The following is a 19,141-nucleotide window of genomic DNA, read 5'->3' as shown; positions in this document are numbered from 1 at the left end:
TTTGTTATTTATTAGTGATGATGATGATGATGATGATGTTTCGAAAAATCTAAAAAGAATTTTTAGTTCGTTGTAAATATTGCGTAATCGTAATAAACTTAAAATTATTACACGAGTAACGGAATTAGTTATAAATATAATTGACTTTCAAATCGGAGATATGGAAGGCAATTCATCACGAGGACCTCGTGGCGCAACGGTAGCGCGTCTGACTCCAGATCAGAAGGTTGCGTGTTCAAATCACGTCGGGGTCAATATTAAATTTTTTTTTTCCTTAAATCGAAAATTTTTTTTTTAATTGATGTGATAAATGTATTTTTCTTTTTTAAGGGTTAAATGAATGTTTATGACGGTCTACACAGCTCGTAACGAATATTTAGTTGTCGTTTGTAAATAAATTTAATATTATTTTTTTACGCTTTTGTCGGACTTATTTGAGTACAAGCGAAATATTATTTATTATCAATTATACAAATAGGTTAATCGTCATTGTTGTTGTTTTTTTGGTTGTTGTTGATAAATAATTAAAATTGTTTTGGTTAAATGAAAAGAAAAAAAAAAACAAAAAAATTATTTCAACGGTATTTACGTGGCAAAAATAATTTAAAAGGAGCGCTCCTATCGGTGAATACTTTAATTAATTTTTATTTGACGTAATAGTTATCGTGAGTAAACGTGATGATGGGGATTACTGTCGTCTTCTGGTAGAATTGATATTGTTTTCTGTAGCCACGTTGTTCCAATTGGCCCTGTGGCGCAACGGATAACGCGTCTGACTACGGATCAGAAGATTCCAGGTTCGAATCCTGGCAGGGTCGACTTTTTTTTTTTTTTTTTGGTATCATTTTTATTTTATTATTATTATTATTATTTTTTTTTTACAGATGCTTGTCTGAGGTGCCAGGCGGAATCGAGTCAAGGCCGAAGTCAGGATTGCGTCGTTGTTTGGGGCGAATGCAATCATTCGTTTCACTACTGTTGCATGTCACTGTGGGTAAAACAAAACAATAGATGCCCACTGTGTCAGCAAGAATGGTCGATACAAAGAATGGGAAAATAACATGGCCGTTTTCGAGTTTGATTCATTATTGTTATTATCATTGATTTTTCGCTTTGTTTGATAAATTGTTTTTTTTTTTTTTTTTTGCGAATATCACGGTTATTATGCGATTCATTATTTGTTTGAAAACTTTATTTTTTATTTTAGATTTAAAATAAATTTATGGAAAGAGAGAAAAAATGCGTTTTTTTTCTTTTTCAAAATTAAATTTTTTTTGTAAAATATATGTTCCCTTTTGTTTGTTGTTGTTGTTATTGTCTAGTGCCCCGACGGATGATAAATAATATATATAATTGAAAATGGTTATTGGTCAGCAACGACATCTATCGGATTTATTTACGTTACTTTTACGGGGGAAAATTTTTAGTTTAATAAAAATAATAATAGATGTCAGCACAATATATGCGGATCATAATTAAAACGAGTAGGTTTCGCTGGAATACGTGATGTAAAACAAAAAAAAAAAAAAAAAAAAAAATTTCAATCATAGGTACGCCAGAGTTCGATTGCGGAGGTTAGTTAGTTAGAGTTGGTCGAGTTCAGAAACACACACACACAGACAACAAAAAAAATTTAATTAATTAATTAATTAATTTTATTTAAAAATTTGTTTCGTTTTTAATAATTATTTATTTATTAAATAAAATTTAAAAAAATGTGGAAGTTAATTAGTTTGTTTTTTATCGTTTCGTTAACGATCATGGCATCGGGGGATGATAGAATTCCAGTGACAGTTTATTACGAATCCCTTTGTCCGGATTCAATAGCTTTCGTAACGAATCAACTCGCACCCGCTCAAAGTACAAGATTGAAAAATTACATGGACGTGCAATTGGTACCCTACGGTAAAGCATCACATTCAAGATCAGAGGAAAATAATCAAAAATGGGAATTCAAATGTCATCACGGACCTGTCGAATGCTACGGTAATAAAGTACACGGATGCATATTGAAACAAATACCGGAAGAAAACGATCAATTCAAATACATCGATTGTCTCATGAAACAAGCCAAAGTTATGAGAAACCAATATCCGTTGAGTCCGTGCATTGAGGGTGCGGATTTAACGACGGTTACATCTTGCGCCAACGGTACGTACCCGAACGCAATGGGTGCAAATTTATTGGCGGCAAACGGTGACGAAACGGCAAAATTGAATCCACCCCTCACGTCAGTGCCGACGATAGTCTTCAATAGAACGTACAACAAAACGGAATCGGATATGGCGCAGAAAAATTTCCGTAAAGTTCTTTGCTCTTATTTAGAAGGAGAATGTCCGGTCGAATGTTACATATCGTCATCTAGTACAAAATTATTTTTACCATCTACGGCCGCCATCTTGTTTTTCATAATCCTTCGTTTTTTTTAATTTAAAAAAAAAAAACTTTTTAATCTCGTTTTATTTTACAAAAAAAATTATTTTTTTTTATTATTAATTCACCCCCCCACCCCCACTCGCGAAAGTGTGTGTTTGTATACAATAACAACCGACAGCCAAACAAACAGACAAACAAACAGAAAGAAACAAACGAAAATAAATTAATACGATTTTACCAGGTATTTTTTTTGTTAATTTTATTATTTTTTTTTTTTTTTGCTGTGATTAAAGTTTTTTTTTTTTCATAAAAAAATTTTTCTATTTTTTTTTTGTTTCTTTGACCAAATGATTTCCACCCTCTCCCCCACCCCTTTCTCCCCCCACCCCCCTCAAAAAAAAAATAAGAAAAAAATGATATCATTTTCTTATTTAAAAAAAAAAAAAAAAAACAAATATAAAAATGACGGTTAACCTTTTTGAGTGTGACGTCATCATCGTCGTCATCATCGTCATCCTCCTCGTCAGTCTTCGTCCGTGATCGTTTTTATTATTATTATTATTATTATTCCGTTTAAGGTTTTGTCTAGTGTCACCGGGTGATTAATTTCAATCGGTTACGTTTGTGTTTGTGTCTTTTTTTTTTTTTTTTTTATAAAAGTCAGTTGGCATTTTGTTCCCGTTTATGATGATAATAATGATGATGATGATGATGATGATGATGATAAATGAATCGTCGGGAGTAATAAATTAAGGTAATAAAAATAAGAAAAAAAAAAAAGAAAGGGCGTGCAAATTTTTATATTTATTATTATGTTTAATGAATATATTTAAGTATTATTATTATTATTATTGCGTTTTCGAATCGTTGCGTAATGTGACGATAATAATAATGATGATGATAATGAAAAAACGTTAAAAAAAAAAAAAAACTCGAAAGTTAAAATTAAAAATGATTTTTATTTTATTTGTAAATGTATAAAAATTAAGCAAACGTTCAAGGTCAACGAGGGCATTCAAAATGGTTGGTGACGGCGGCGGCGGTGGTGGTGGTGGTGGCGGTAGCGTCGCCGTCGTCATCATTGTTGCCTTTTTTTTTTTTTTTTTTAACGTTTGAATAAAATTATAAGATTTCACTTTTTGATTTCTCTATCTCTATCTCTCTCATTTGTTTTTACGTGTGCGTAATTTATTTTCAATTACTTATTAAAAAAATTTCTAAAAAAAGAAAATGGCGGTTAAAAAATTACTTAAACAAATATAAGTAATAATAATAATATTAGTTGAAAATGAAAATTTTACTATTATTATTATTAGTTTTGGTTTTTTTATGCGCAGTTCGATGAACTATTATTATTATTAATGTTAAAATCTTTCTTATTTCTCTCTCTCTCTCTCTCTCTCTCTTTCTCTCTCTCTCTCTCTCTCTCTCTCTCTCTCTCTCTCTTCCTCCTTTTTTGTCATAATTTTCAAAACCATTATTATTATTATTATTATTATTATTTTTAAACGTTTTTAGCCCGAATTTAAAAATACTCAAAAAATTTTTTTTTTTTTTTTGCTATAATTTATCAATAGTGACGTTTTGATTCTCTCTCTCTCTCACACTCTCCTTCTCTCTTTTAGTCGTTTTTTTCTCTCTCTCTCTCATTATTTTTTTCCCAAATTCACGTTTCACGGACGAAACGATTTTAAAAAACGAGTGAATTTTTTTTTTTTTTTTTTTTCTTAACGGCCGTTCAATTAATCAAATCAGACGACAGATAAAAGGTTAGATGTGGGAGAAGAGGGGAAGGGGTTGAAAGCGCGTTCGAAGCACTCCCACGCGGCGTAAACAAAAACTAAAAATATCGTCGGCCATTTTGATTTCGATGGTCACGCACGCACACCTGTCCCGGTTTGTGGAGGGGAGGGTGGGTATGCAAACGAATTTGATATCGAAATATTTAGCACCCGTTTGAAAATTAAATAAAAATTTTTTATTAGAAAAAAAAAATAATAATAATTTTCAAAATGGCGGTCAACGACGGTCGACACGCACAAAAGAAATAAAAATAAAAAAAAAAATCGGAAACACGTAAACCGTGACACGATTGATGAAAATTATCGAGTCTTTTATATTAATCGTATAAATCGGGGTTATTGTAAAAAAAAAATTTTTTAAACGTTAAGGGTTGTTGATGACAGGGTCGTAAGTAGGAAAAAGAAAGGAGTAAGGGGGAAGAGGGGGGGGAAATGTCATTAAATAAAACGTATAATTTTATTATACCGGCACGCGAAAAGAAAGTAGTAATTAATTTATTTTTAAATAATGGTTCGATCCACGATCGATGGATCGATCCATCGATCGTTCGATAGATCGATGACCTTTAATTTGGTGGTACGCATAAATAAAAATTTAATGGCGTTAATTTTAGGTTTGTTTTTCGATAATTGTTTAAAAAAAAAAAAAAAAAAGTTAGAACCGATTCGAAATCGAATTCTAATAATGTCAATAACATTATAAAAATCGATTACTTTCGATTTTACAAAAAAAAAAAAAACGACTTTCGATTCGATTATATCGAAAAAAAAGAAAAAAAAAATTTTAAATGGTTTTTCCCTGGTTTCATTTTTTGTTGTTGTTTGTTGTTGTTGACGTTTACCTCCCATCATCGTAAACCTGAAAAATTCACGAAAAGGCAAAACAACTAAAAAAAATTATTCTACTTCTCACGATTTTATTAATATAAAACAAAATGGCTTCCGATTATCTTTTCTCTTAATATAAAAATTTGTTTTTTTTTTTTTTTTTTTTTTTTTGCATAAAATCAAGTTTTATTAATAAAAAAAATAATAATAATAATAACTAGAAAGAACGAGGCCAGTCGAACAAAACGCCAACAACCGGATAATGTATTTAAAAACAAACAAACAAATCAGCAAAGAAAACTTGGAGTGATTGTTTAAGTAAAATGAGAGAGAGAGAGAGATGGATTGACTTTTTGTAAAATAAAGAGAGACAGAAAGAAAAAAAAAGAAAAAAAAACCATAAAGAGTTAAAAAGATAGAAAGTTATAGAGAAGAATAAAAAGAAGGACAGAAACACAAAGAGAGAGAGAGAGAGAAAGAGAAGTGTTGATTTTTTGTAAAGTAAAAAAGGAGAGGAAGAGAAGAATAGAAAGACACAGAAAGGAAAGAGAAAAGGATACAAAGGCAAATAAAAAGAGAGAATAAAGGATAAGAAGACAAAGATAGAGAGAAAGAAAAGGGTAGGAAGACAAAAGAAGGAGAGAGAAAAAGATGGGAAGACAGAGAGATAGGAGTTAATTTTGGTAAAGCAAAGAGAAAAAGCGAGAGACAGAAAAACAAGTAGAAGAGCTGGTGAGAAAAAAAGAGGAATACAAAATGAGAAAGGAAAAATTACAAGGAGAGATAAGGATAGAAAGATAAAGAGAAAGAGAGATGGATAAAAAGACAAAGAGAGAGAGAAAAGGATAGGAAAACATAAAGAAAAAGAAAAAGAAGTATAGACTTTTTGAAACGTAAAAAGATAGAAAAGGATAGGAGGACAGAGAGAGAAGGATTGACCTTTTATAAACTAAAGAAAGAGAGAAAAAGGTAGAAGAGCTAATGAGAAAAACAGAGAGATATAGAATAAGAAAAAATAAAAACTGTAAGGATAGAGAAGGATAGAAAGACAAAACCATAGAGAGAGAGAGAGACATCGTGTGTGTGTGTGTGTGTGCCAGGTATATACCTGAAAATTTAATCGATTGCGGATCGGGCATTAGATTATCTTTTCTGACACAAAAAAAATTTTAATTTTTTTTTTCCATTCTCCTCCTTTTCCTCTCTTCTTCCTCCTCCACCATCTTTGTTTTTATTATTCCTTGTTCTTTTTTTTTTTGTTGGCACGCGTGAAATTTTAATAAATATTTTTTCCCGCGTTTTTTTGTTGTTGTTTGTTGTTAACGTTACGGTTTACATTTTTAAAATTGTTTAATTAAATTTAATTTATCTATAAAAAAAAAATTTTTTTTTTTTTTTTTATGGATACCACTTGAAATAATGACCGGTCATTGTTTTTTTTTTTTTTTGTTTGTATTTGATTTTCACCTACTTTTACCGATGATAATAATAATAATAATAATAATAATAATAATTGTTTTTAATATGATATTTGCTGATTTAAAAAAGAATTTAATATTTTTATTTTATTTTTTTCAAGTTTTGAACCTGATTGGGAGAGGTTCACCTTGAAAAAAAAAAAAAAAAAAAAAAAAACCGGAAATTTTTATTGTGTTTCAATGTCGAAAAAATTCTTCTTCGTTTCTCTTATGGGGGGGATTCGAAAAAACAACCGAACCACGTCAGGTTCGGATTGGTACACATTTTTTAAAATTTTTTCTTTTTCTTTTTTTTCCAGGTAAAATTTTTTTTCATTTTCTTTTGATTTAATCGTTCCAGTTTAAGGAAAAAGTTGAGTTAAATGAAAATTCAGTCCAGGTGAGTGTGTGTGCAAAATTCCAGACGTTTTATTTCGCCTTTCCAAAAATTAAAAAAAAAAAATCGTGGTAAACTCGGAAATTAATATTTTCTTTTTGAAAACGTTAGTAGTCGAAATTTTTTTTTTCTCTCTCTCTCTCTCTCTCTATCGCCATTTTCTTTTCCAGTTTTCTCTTTCTTTCTCTCTTTCTCTCTTGCCATTTACTTTTGCAGTTCTCTGTCGTTCTACACCATTTTTTTTTATTACAGTTTTTTCTCTTTTTCTCTCTCTCACTCTCTCGCCATTATCTTTTCCAGTTTTTTATTTCTCTCTCTCTCTCTCTACACCATTTTTTTTAATTCCAGTTCTTTCTCTTTCCTTCTCTCACTCTCTCACTCTATCGCCATATCCTATATTAGTTCTTTCTGTCTCTTTCTCTCTCTATCTATAGCCATTTTCTTTATTCCAGTTCTTCTTTTCTCTATCTCTCCCTCACCATTTTCTTTTTATATTTCTTTCTGTCTCTCTGTCTCTCTCTCTTTCTCTCGTTATTTTCTTAATGCCAGTTCTTTCTCTTTCTCGCCATTTACTTTTCCAGTTCTCTCTCTCTCTATTTCTTGCCTTTTTTCTTTTCCATTTCTTCCTTTTTCTCTATTTCTTTCCATTTACTTTTCCAGTTCTTTCTCTTTTTCTTTCTCTCTCTTGCCATTTTTTGATTTCAGTTTTCTCTCTTTCTCATTCTCGCAATTTTTCCCCTAGTTTTCTCCTTCTCTCTCTCTCTCTCTCTCTCTCGTCATTTGTTTTTCAAATTTCTTTTCTTTCGCTCTCTCTCTCTCTCTGTTTCTCTTGCCATTTTCTATTACCATCTTCATTATTTACCAATCGACCATAATGTTGGTGGTCATATAAACATTTAGAAAACCATAAAAAAGTTTTTTTTTCTTTTTTCTTTTCTTCTTTTTTCGGCCATCATCATCGTAATCGTAATTATAATAATAATCATTTTCAAGGCTAATAAAAGGTCACGACCTCTTACTCTTTTATTTTATTATTATTATTTTTCTTTTTTCTTTTTCTGCAAATCTTTCCATTATGTATATACTCTCCTCCTTCTTCATCGCGTTTTTTAAATGCCCTCAATTTTTCCTTTCTCTCTCTCTCTCTCTCTCGTCAAAATAGTTTTTTTTTTTTTAACGTTCTTCGAACATTTTTAAATTTTAACGGTTTTTTTTTTTTTTAATAAAAGAAAATAATTACACGTCAATTATATATAATAACTATAATTATTATTATTATTATCATTGTTGTCGTCATCGTTGTCGTCGAAACGCGAATCGATTTTTAATTAAATTTTGCGCGGGAAATTCAAAAAAAAATTCAAATTTTTTTTAACGACGAAAATTTTATTTGACGGGGGGGGGAGGGAAGGTTAAAAACATAAAATTTTATTTTATTATCGAGAGGGGGAAGGGGGGATTCGGTCCCCCTACCTTCGTAAAAAAAAAAAAAGTTTTTTATTTTTTTTTGGACACGAAACATGGAATGAATTGCAAATTAGATTCCGGTTCGAATTGACCAATCCAAATCGCGATGGCGTGCGAATAAAAAAAAAAAAAATTTCGTGTAACGGTTTTTTTTTTTTTTTGTTTGTTGTTTATTAGAACCCACTGCCCTCTATTTCGAATTTTTTCGTACTAAAGAGAAAGCTTTTTTATGTGAAAGAAAAAACTCGTTGTTAAAAATTGATTTCTCTCTCTCTCTCTCTCTCATCAAGTTTTCCTTTTTTACTGATTTCTTTTTTTGTTTAATAAAAAAAAAAAAAATTTGTTTTTATGTCGATTTTTATTTTGCTGATACTATACAATTTACCATTAATTCCGATTATGGAATCGCGCGGAGTCGGCCATTTTGTTTTTTTTTGTTTTGTTTGTTTTGCAAATGGCGTCTCGTTGGGTTCAACTTTCCCTTGTTTTTGATGATTTTAAATTTTCTTGCCCTTTGGTCATCGGGTAAAAAAAAAAAAAAAAAAAAAAAAAACTTTTTAGTTTCAGTAAATCTTTTTAATTCTTCATGTTAACAACCTCGAGCGATATTTATTTTTTAATTAACAACCGTCGCCATTTTCCCTTCCCCCCTTTTAAAAAAAAAAAAAAAAAAATTTTCTCTTTTTTTCTTTTTGCAAATTCCGAAACGAATTCGAAAAACTTTTATCAATATCATTATTATTATTATTTACCATAGACTTTCACAAATTTTTTTTTTTTTAAGTTTGTTTCAAACAACAAACAACAAACAAATATATATTTAAATTAAAAAACAATTGTTTTAATTTGCCCTTTAACTCATAGAATCGATATATATATATAGTTTTCAAATTAAAACAATGTCATGGTAGTGAACGGTAACAAACAACAACCAAACAATGGTCATTGATATCTTAAATTATATTATTTAATTTACGTCGTTTGTATTAATATTACGGACGGACGTTGACTTTTTTAAAAAAGTGTTATTGACGTTACGTACAAACGACGATGACGTCGACGTCGACGACGAGTCCAATAATGACATAATTTTTTTCTTCTTCCACGTCGTTTTTTTTTTTAAAAAGGGGGGCATTAACATGATATTCGTTTTCAAATAATAATAATAATAATAATTTTTTTTTGAAATTAATTTCTCATTGAAATATGTTATTTAAAACTTTTTATTTCGTGCGTTTGTGTTTGTGTTTAAAACAATCGTCTATAGATTTTTTTATCGTTAAATTTCACTCGCGTTTACATATTTTTTTTACAAAACAAACAAACAAACGAACAAACAAAACTTTGAAAAAAAAAAAAATTTTTTTTTATTGAAAGAGTTTTTAATTGTTATTTAAATAAAAAAAAATTAATAAAATAGATAATAAATATGAGAGATAAGTTTTTTTCGTTAATCTGGATTCGGCACTGTTGTAACACGTCAATCCGTATGCTGATATTTCGTATTGCGTATTTATGGGTAACCTACAGGGAAAAGTCGTACCTGAAAATATATATATATATAGAAAATCTGTTTAGTAAATTAATTGATTGATGATAAAATGAGGAGTTGGGGGAAAATGTTTGCTCACATAATGATTGAATCGGCTCCGGTTGTTGTTGTGGTTGTGGTTGTTGTATTGATATGTATAATGTCGGACATTCTTCTAGAGTGTATGAATAATAACAAGGATCGGTCATTTCGATTTTATACTCTTCGGTTGTTATCGTTTTGCATTCTTGTCCATGGGGTCCTTGTTCTTCGTATGTTTGTTTACCTATAATCAATCTCTTTATCATCAGAGAGATTAAAATGGGGAGGGAGAGGGAGAGAAGGGGTGGTGAGGCATTTACCGTAATAATAATCAGGCATGTATTGGGAATTATAATCAGGATATCTTGGTACGTCATCTCCTCCTCGTCCTCCTCTCGATCTGAAATCCGTTGGACGTTCGATTTCTCTCGAATGACAAATCGTTAATGGAATCCTTTGTCTCGAACGTATCGAAACGGTTACCAATCCTCGCGACGTGAAATAATATTGCGGTAAAAGTCTATAGTAAACGATTTTATTCGGGTAAATATCTTTCGTTATCCGAACTTCCGCATTGGGATTGTTTGTGACGTCATTAAAATATGACCCGCAACTTGGTTTGCTGATCCTTTGAAAACCTATAACAAAAAAGAAAAAGGTTTTCCGTAAAGAAAACAGAGAGAAGAGAGACAGGAAGAAGAGAGAGAAAGAGAAAAGGAAGAGGAGAGAGCGAGAAAAAGAGCAGAAAGGAAGAGAGAGAAAGAGAAGAGAAACAGAGAGAAGAGAGAGAAAGAGAAAGAGAAGGGAAACAGAGAGAAGAGAGAGAAAGAGAAGAGAAACAGAGAGAAGAGAGAGAAAGAGAAGAGAAACAGAAAGAAGAGGAAGAGGAGAGAGCGAGAAAAAGAGCAGAAAGAAAGAGAGAGACAGAGAGAAGAGAGAGAAAGAGAAGAGGAAAAGTAGATAAAGAAAGACAGAGAGAAAGAGAGAGAAGAGAAGAGAGAAGAGGTAGAGGGAGAGAGAAAGAACGTTAAAACTATCTCACTTTGTTTTATTCCAATAATTAAATCCTTAACGGATTTCATGTCCGGATCGACCGTTGCAGGCACGATGGCGAAAATATTTTTTTGATTTTTTACCAGTGAATTAAAAGCTTCCGTTCGTCCGTTTGCAGCGACAACAAGTCGAACGTCTGAAATTTTACATTAAAAATCCTTCGGTGAAAAAAATTTTTCCTCTTTTTTTTTTTTAATTAAAACAAATTTTTTTTTGTTTTGTTTTCCGAACCTGGAAAAGTTTGTTGAAATTCCATGCTTTTAAATACGACAAATTCTTGATTGTCGGTTGATAAGAAGGTATCGTGTGGGAAAATGATAACGATTTGAGAATCCGTGTTCATCTTATTCGTAACTTCTTCGTTTTTATATAATTTTCGATAGAAAACTTCGAGCGAATCGAATATCAATGGATAATTCATACCTCTCGAACCTGAAAAAGGATTTTCCGACGGTAAAAACAATTTAGTTCATCATCATTATCATCATTTAAGACGATTCCTTACAATTTTGATAAAGCGTTTCTTTTGTAAAATATGAATTTAAATCGATAAAATTTTCCGCGTTTGTCAGAATTCTTCCATCGTTACCGCAGACGATTGTTAAATTGCTCTGATAAGGAGTGGCAGCAACCTTATCAATTCTCATGGCCCTAAAAAAACAAAATGGCGTTCGGTTAAATCCTCGCAAAAGTTTTTTTATAGTCAATTATTTATTTACCCGAATATTTTCATTAAATTTTCATAACCCCAACTGGAATCGATAACTGCCACCATATTGATAACGATATCGATCGAATCCAATTCGGTATTACCCTGATTGTTGTTGTATCTGTCCATGTTATCTGTAATGAGAAGTGGAGGGGGGAAGGGGGGAAATGAAACGAGAGAAAGTATATACAAAATTAAAATTAAAATTAAAAAAATTTTAAATTTTCTCACGTATAAAGTTGGACACCCTGCTAACGGCATCCCTAGAGATGAGATTGTGATTTAAAACGGTAATAACGTTTGTTTTTTGCCTTTTAAGTACGAGCGACATTAAATGTACCTGAAATTAAAATGATCCGTGAAGTTTTTTATCTTTTCGTGTTTTATTTTCACCGCTCATCGCGTATACCTGTTTTCTAAATGTTTCGTCAGGAGCGTATTGAGGTCTCATTTGCACTCTATTTTTTGCTCCGATAATACCCCACGCGTGCTCGTAATAAATTTCCAACAGTTCGAATAATTTCAAATTTGAATATTTGTTTGTTAGTTCTTTAGCGCTCACGCCCAGAAAAAGACCTGGAAGGTACCAGAACGTTCTAGAACAATTGAAAAGGAAAAGAAAAATGAAATTATCAGGTTTGTTTTTACCGTCTAAACTTCCTCGAAGTCCAACTTCCGTCATGTGTTTAAATTGATTGTTTTTAAGGAGGTACCATCGTGGAACTAGACTCTCGTTCCAACCCCCCTTGAGTATTTGGAAACTGTCAGGATCTAGGAGTGCTGAGGATGATATCGTGTCGGCAACGGTACCCGCGAGTGACGTCGCCCAAATATTACTTATCCTATCCATCGGAGTTTCCATTTCTTCCGGATTAACGCTTAGTTTAATGAGTGGTATGTCTTCGGGATTCAAACCGGCAGCTATACCTGAAACGTGAGTTCGACGATGGAATCATTCTTACTCGTCGTACACGATCTGCAAAATCGTACCTGCTATTACGGTTCCTATCGATAGTGATCCGTAGGGTGTCGTTATGATGCCGTTGACGGAAGGACAATCGCTCAGTGATAAACCCGGAAGTAAATTTGAATAAACGGAACTGTCGTCGTTGATTCTCGTGGCATAAGTTCTTCCGCCGTACCTGCCACCACCACCACCCTGCCATTGTACAATGGATTGTAATCCTCTCGGACGATCTTCGCTCGTGCTAAGAAGTTCTTGATCTCCAATCGTAAATTTGTCTTTTTCTGTTACTTTTGGATTGTTGAGTGGGACAGGCCTTGAACACACAATTAGAACAAATTTTGTCTTTCCTGTTTGTTTGTTTGTTTGTTTGTTTTCTTATTCCACTTGAACTTTCTTTTATGTGTTTACACAACTTACAAATTTTGAAAAGTTTCCGCATCGTTTTTTTTATTTCGATCGAATCTTTTTCTTCTTATCGAAGAACGATGATGATGATGATTATTATTATTATTTTGTACGAATTGATACGGATTCCAATCCGAACTAGGGTCCCTATATTTTTTTTTCATTCTTATTTCTTCGTGTAAAGGAGAACATCTTTCATTTTCACGTTTGTACGGATCGATGGAATAGGAAAGCATAAAATGAAGGTTGCACTGGAAAATTTTTTATTATTATTAATGGAAAATTCAAATTTTTACGAAATCGATTTGTTCGCCATGTTACCAATTCTTTCGGAGTGAGACTCTCGTTGATGACGTTCAAATAATTTTGATCGATTTTAGGTACGAGACCGACTAGAGTGAGCCTATGTTTGAAATATTCTTCTCCGGATGGTGCAAATGGTAGAATGTTGGATGGGGTTTTCCCTTGGGATTGTATGGATTGTATACCGTCTAGTTTCAGGCTGTAATAATAATTTTTTTATTTTTTCGCGGCCATTTTTCTCGTGTGATCGGTTGATGACAGTAGCCAGGCAGGTAGCCAACCTGTATATACTCACTAGTGTAATAGTACGAGAGAAAATTCTCTCGCGTTGACGTTGCGCGACGTCGGATTTCTTTCTATTTTACGTAACAAATCCATGAATGATTCGTACGAATTTGGAAATCTATTTTCTCTATGATAAATCCCGTCGTTCATGTAACATTCCAAAAGATGTTTTGGAATTTCTGGATAAGCCGTCGTTTCGGAATTTATCCCTGAATTAAATTCGAAAATTTTTTTAAAAAATTGAGAGAATCGTTTTTGACCCTAAACCTTTGAATATGTATATACTCCCCCCTTCCCTCCCCCCATCAAAACTCTTTAGAAAATTCGAAGGAACTCTTGCCGCCATGATGATGATAATGATAATAATGATGAAGAATCGATAATAAAAAAAAGTTTATTTTTTTCCGGTAAATTTTATTTAGAAAAATTGACTAAAGCCAGAGCGGAACGGTTAACGTGTGCGTGGAGTTAACGAGAAAAGTTTTTGTCGTGGTAAAAGAATCGATATAACGAAAAAAGTATTGCAAAATAATAATAATGATAATGATAATGATAATAATGATAAATTTTGAGTAAAAAAAAAAAAAAAAATACAAAAAAAAAGTCTGTAAAAAGTCTGAAATGAGTTTCTTATATTTAACAAACTTATCTAATCTATTTATTATTATTATTATTATTATTATTATTATTATTATTATTAATATTATTATTATTATTATTATTATTATTATTATCATTCTAATTTCGTACCTAAAAAAAATTATTTTAAATATTTTTTAGTTCTGTTTTTTTATTTTTGTAAAAAGTTACAAACAAAAAATGGTAAAAAGTAAAAAAGGGACGAAAACAAAATGGCGGAAATCAGAAAGGAATGATTGGTAATTGATTGGATTGATTGATTGATTGATTGATTGACGTGATTTTTTATAAATTATTTACCTGATATTTGAAAAAATAATATATTTATCAATAATGCCCACCGATAAAACGTCATTTTGAAGAAAACTGGAAAAAAAAAGAAAAAATCAAAATATTTTTAAAAAATCGTTGAAGTCTGAAAATAGGAAAAAAGAAAGAAAAAACGTGTAAATAGATAAAAAAAAAAAATTTTTTATTTAAGTATGATGACGTCATCATAGTATTTATTTATCTATCGTTAGTCATTAACTTTTTTTTTTTATTATTATTATTTTTAAGGATGATGTGAAATATTTTTTACCTTATCGAACTTGGTAAAAATTAGGTTAAAAAAATAATAAAAAAATATAAAAAAAATTTTTTTTTACACGGCACGCCTTAATAATAATAATAATAATGATGATGATGATATGATGATGATGATGATGTTAGTGTGTAGATTTACGTAACAGTCGGTTAAAATATCCGGTGTAAAATTTCAGGGAAACGGTCAGGGGAAGGAGTTTTTTTCCTTTTTTTTTTCCTTTTTTTTCCTTTTTTTTTTGCTGTAGGTTTGGATTACTCGGAAGGGGTCGTGGAAAGAGAGAGAAACATAAGGATTCGAAATATAGAAAGAATGTTCTAGAAAGAACAAAAAAAAATTTTTCATTCGGTTACGTTTTATTCGGTCAGTTTTTTTCGTACTTCGAAAGGAAATCGAAAATAAAAAAGGAAATTTATTATTATTATTATTATTTTTTAACGTTAAAAGGCGTGTCAGGAGCATCGTGCGTGAGTGTGTGAGTGCGTGTGCATGAGTGCGTGTGCGAGTGAGAGAGAAAATTATTATAAATTTTACGGAGAAAAAAAAAAAAAAAAGAAAATAGAAAAAAAAATTTTCGATTACTTACATTATTTTTTTTTCCAATTCATCCGCTGGGGAGTCGAGGGGGGGAAACCGAACGTAAATTCCAATTTCGCGTTCCCCCCCAAAAATCTGTTGCCCCTTAAAAATAAAAACTAAAAAATTTTCCCGTTACCCCAAAAAAAAAAAAAAAAAAAGTGAAAATTCGATGATAATCTTTTCTTTACTCCCAAAAATTTTTTTGTTATCTGTCGTTACCTGGGTGATAAATTAGTCCCCCGATTTAACGGGTCCCCCCTTTTTGTTATCATTTTCATTTATTTATTTATTTATTTACTCGAAAAAGATAATTATTTCTAATTATTTCGATATATCGTTCGATTTATTTATATTGCGAAAAAGGAAACGTTCGGATTTGATTTCTAGCTGTGAAAAATTCAATTTTTTCGAAAAAGACGTTACTGGAAAAAAAAAAAAATCGTGATTAAAAAAAAAAAAAAAATGGGAACGAGGGAAAGGAGGGATTTACAAGATTTTAAATTAAATGATAAAAAAAAAAAAAAAAAGAAAGAAATTTAATTAAAATTCGTAAAATCGTCGTGGAATTAGAAAACAATGAAAAATGGGGCGAGAGAGAGAGAGAGAGAGAAATTTTTTTTTCATTCGTTTGATTTATTTTAAATTTATATTTAAAAATTTAAATTTTTTTCCCCTCTTTCTAATCGATTTTATTGATTTTTTGTTTTTTTTTTTTTTGACGTGTAATTAATTCGATGCGAACGAATTCTATTGACACTTTTTTTTTTCGAACAATGGCTGTTAAAAAACTTACTGGCATTGTATATTTATTTATTTATTTAATTAAAAGATATAAATATATATAATTAAAAAAAAAACAAAAACAAAAGAGAGAGAGAGAGAGAGAAACAAAAGTAAATTTTTTTTTTTAATTAGGTTTTTTCGGTTAATTAATGTAAATTGAAAAATCGGTCGAAAGTGAAAAAAAGGCGGGAAACAAAATGGCGGACGGAAAAATTTACATGATAAAAAATAAACAAAACAAAATAAACGAAGGTTAAAGAATAAAAAATTAAAAAAAGAAAAAATTGTTTCTCCCCCCTCTCTCTCTCTCTCTCTCTCAAACCCCGCGAAATCATAAACCGTAGTAATAATCAAAAATTTTGAAAATTGGCGGGAAAATCTCTAAAAACAAAAACAAAACAAAAGCAGACGACGATGACGTGTAAAATTTAAACATCGCCCCGCCCCCCTCGCTTCCTCCTCCTTCCCCGAAATGTGATTTCTAATGTAAACCACGACGAATTGGAATTTAAAGAGTGAGTTTTTTTTTTTTTTAAATAGGAAAAAAAGGAATGAATGAATGAATGATTGATTGATTGATTGATTGATTCAATGAATATATACATACATAGTTATTTTTGTGTAAATTTCTTTCTTCTAATTTCTTTTTAATCTAAATAAAAAAAACAACTAAACAAAAAAAAAAAAAACTACAATTTTCTTTTCTTTTCTTTTTTACATCGTACTAATAATAATAAAAATAACTAATTAATAATAATAATAATAATAATAGTACATAACTTTTCATGCTAGTCTTTTTTCATTCGAATTATCAATAATAATGATAATAATATTTATTATTAAATAGTAATCAAATAAAAAAAAGAGTCGCTAATAATAATAATAATGATAATAATAATAATAATAATTAATTAATGTTTATTATTTATATATAAAAAAAATCAGGACGGTTGATGATTATATAAATTTTTTTTTTTTTTTTTGGTTTTTTTTTGTTTTTTTTTTTATCGTGGACCGTGTTCGTGTTCGTTAATTTTTTTTTTTTTTTTTTTTTTGACGACGTGTAACTAGACAAGCAGACGAAAAAAAAAATTTACACGTTGAAAATTATAAAAAATTATTTTTTTTTATTAAAAAAAAATTTTTAAATTCTCGTTAGGACCCCTCGTTAAAAACGCAAATGAATTTTTTTGACTCGAATGCCGTGGTTATAATAATAATGATGATAATGATAATGATAATGATGATAATAATAATAAATTTCCATGTAATTACTTTTTGTGATTATAATATCATTTTTTTTTCTTTCTTTTTTTTTTATGAGAAAATGACGATAATTAAAATAATTTATATTCTCGTTTTTTTTTTTTTTTTCATATGAAAATTTATTTTTTTTCTTTTTCGTTTGAATGAATTTAAATTTTAATAATAATAATAATAATAATAATAATAATAATAATAATAATAATAATAATAATAATGATGATGATAGTGATAATAATGATAATGATAATAAATTTTTATTTGCGTAATGAATTAAAATTAAATGAGATTTCCGTTACGTGTCGAATACTATTAGTCAAATTTATGGAATTTTCTGGAATTGAATTTTCATTATTAGGGTTTTTTCATTTTTTTTTTTTTTTCGTTAGGTTGGTCAACTTGTCGTTTTTAAATAACCGTTGATAATTTAAATATGGCGAATCCGTTACGGCCGTGCAAAACATTTACCGAAAAATTTAAATTTTTTTTTTATAATTATTTAAAAATTTTAAATATCACGTGATCAAATACGACCGGCGCGTAAAATAACACCACGTGATATGATTTAAACGCGGCGTAATTATTTTTAATAAAAAAAAAAAAATTTATTTTTAAGATTTTTTTACGCGATTAAACGCCTTAATGCGTAACGTAAAAAAAAAAAAAAAAAACCGTTACGAGAATAAACGGTTAAATTTTCAAAAGTTTTTTTTTTTTTCTTAACGCGGCGTTTAATTAGGTCAAACGACGTTTTACATAAGAGTTTATATATAAAATTATATTCTGAACACGGTCCTGCGATTAAATAAATACATATATATATAAAATAAATACAATCGAATTCTAATCACACATAATAATAATAATAATTGTTTACAGCACACCAAAAGTTTAACAAAAAAAAAAAAAAAATCTATGTAATAATTATTAACAAATCTATTTAAAAAAAAAAAAAAAAGTGGTTCTAGAATCTATTTATTATATTAATTTCCACCACGTCTAATATTCTAATAAATAATAATAATAATAATAAGACTAGATTAATAAGACTAGTTTGTGATTATAACGAATTAATTTCTAATATTACAAAAAAAAAAAAAAAAATGGATACCAAAATTTTTTTTATTTCATTTATTTCATTTATTTTTTGTTGTAGAAAATTAAAAAATAAATAAATAAATAATTAACAAAATAAATAAATAAATAAACAATAACAAATAACAATCGTTAAAAAATAAATGAAATAAATAATAAAAAAAAATATATATATATATATATATAAGTCTCACATATTTATTGTTTTCGATTTCGTCTCCCGATTTCTTCTCCCGATTTCTTCCCCCCCCCGCGTTTCCCCTTCTTCCTCCCAACATAATTTTTCCCCTTTCCCACTTATATATATATATATAGATAACGCGCGCGTACGTACTCACGCAACGTTGCATAAATATAAATACAATTACTCGTTCGGATCGTTTATTAAATTATGCAAAAAATTGGCAACATTGTTTCATTCTACTCGTCACGTGAGTTTTGGAAAGGGTTGAATGTGAGACAGACGGATGGAAGTGGGTGGGGGTGGGGGGAAAAGAGGAGCGCTTTCGAATAGCGGTGAAAAATGAAACTAAAGTTTTTTTTTTTTTTTTTTGAAAACTAGTCGAAATGATTTTTT

The 19,141-nt window shown here is 29.8% G+C and overlaps 3 protein-coding genes and 1 non-coding gene across 4 annotated transcripts; 3 read left to right on the top strand and 1 right to left on the bottom strand.

The window, feature by feature from the left end:
• Positions 1-182: 182 nt before the first annotated feature.
• On the top strand, positions 183-254 carry Phum_PHUM616010. The gene has a single exon. It is a non-coding gene; the product is annotated as a tRNA-Trp (tRNA).
• Positions 255-340: 86 nt separating this feature from the next.
• Positions 341-1,060, top strand: Phum_PHUM616000 (RING finger, putative; the record flags this gene model as incomplete). Its single annotated transcript, XM_002433118.1, has 4 exons — positions 341-389; positions 661-704; positions 730-814; positions 885-1,060. The coding sequence occupies 4 exons, from the start codon at positions 341-343 to the stop codon at positions 1,058-1,060; spliced, it is 354 nt and encodes a 117-aa protein (XP_002433163.1).
• A 700-nt stretch (positions 1,061-1,760) lies between these two features.
• Positions 1,761-2,429, top strand: Phum_PHUM615990 (gamma-interferon-inducible lysosomal thiol reductase precursor, putative; the record flags this gene model as incomplete). Its single annotated transcript, XM_002433117.1, has 1 exon — positions 1,761-2,429. The coding sequence occupies one exon, from the start codon at positions 1,761-1,763 to the stop codon at positions 2,427-2,429; it is 669 nt and encodes a 222-aa protein (XP_002433162.1).
• Positions 2,430-9,777: 7,348 nt separating this feature from the next.
• On the bottom strand, positions 9,778-14,616 carry Phum_PHUM615980 (uncharacterized protein; the record flags this gene model as incomplete). Its single annotated transcript, XM_002433116.1, has 13 exons — positions 9,778-9,794; positions 9,959-10,144; positions 10,221-10,538; positions 10,943-11,089; positions 11,185-11,385; positions 11,459-11,604; positions 11,673-11,796; positions 12,056-12,589; positions 12,653-12,942; positions 13,047-13,285; positions 13,356-13,536; positions 13,633-13,831; positions 14,562-14,616. The coding sequence occupies 13 exons, from the start codon at positions 14,614-14,616 to the stop codon at positions 9,778-9,780; spliced, it is 2,637 nt and encodes an 878-aa protein (XP_002433161.1).
• Positions 14,617-19,141: the final 4,525 nt, after the last annotated feature.

The sequence above is a fragment of the Pediculus humanus genome, genomic scaffold (genome assembly GCF_000006295.1).
Source record: "Pediculus humanus corporis 1103172108322 genomic scaffold, whole genome shotgun sequence".
NCBI classification, from domain to species: domain Eukaryota; kingdom Metazoa; phylum Arthropoda; class Insecta; order Psocodea; family Pediculidae; genus Pediculus; species Pediculus humanus.
The sequence above is the reverse complement of the archived record's forward strand: the minus strand, read 5'-3'. Positions and strand labels throughout refer to the sequence as shown.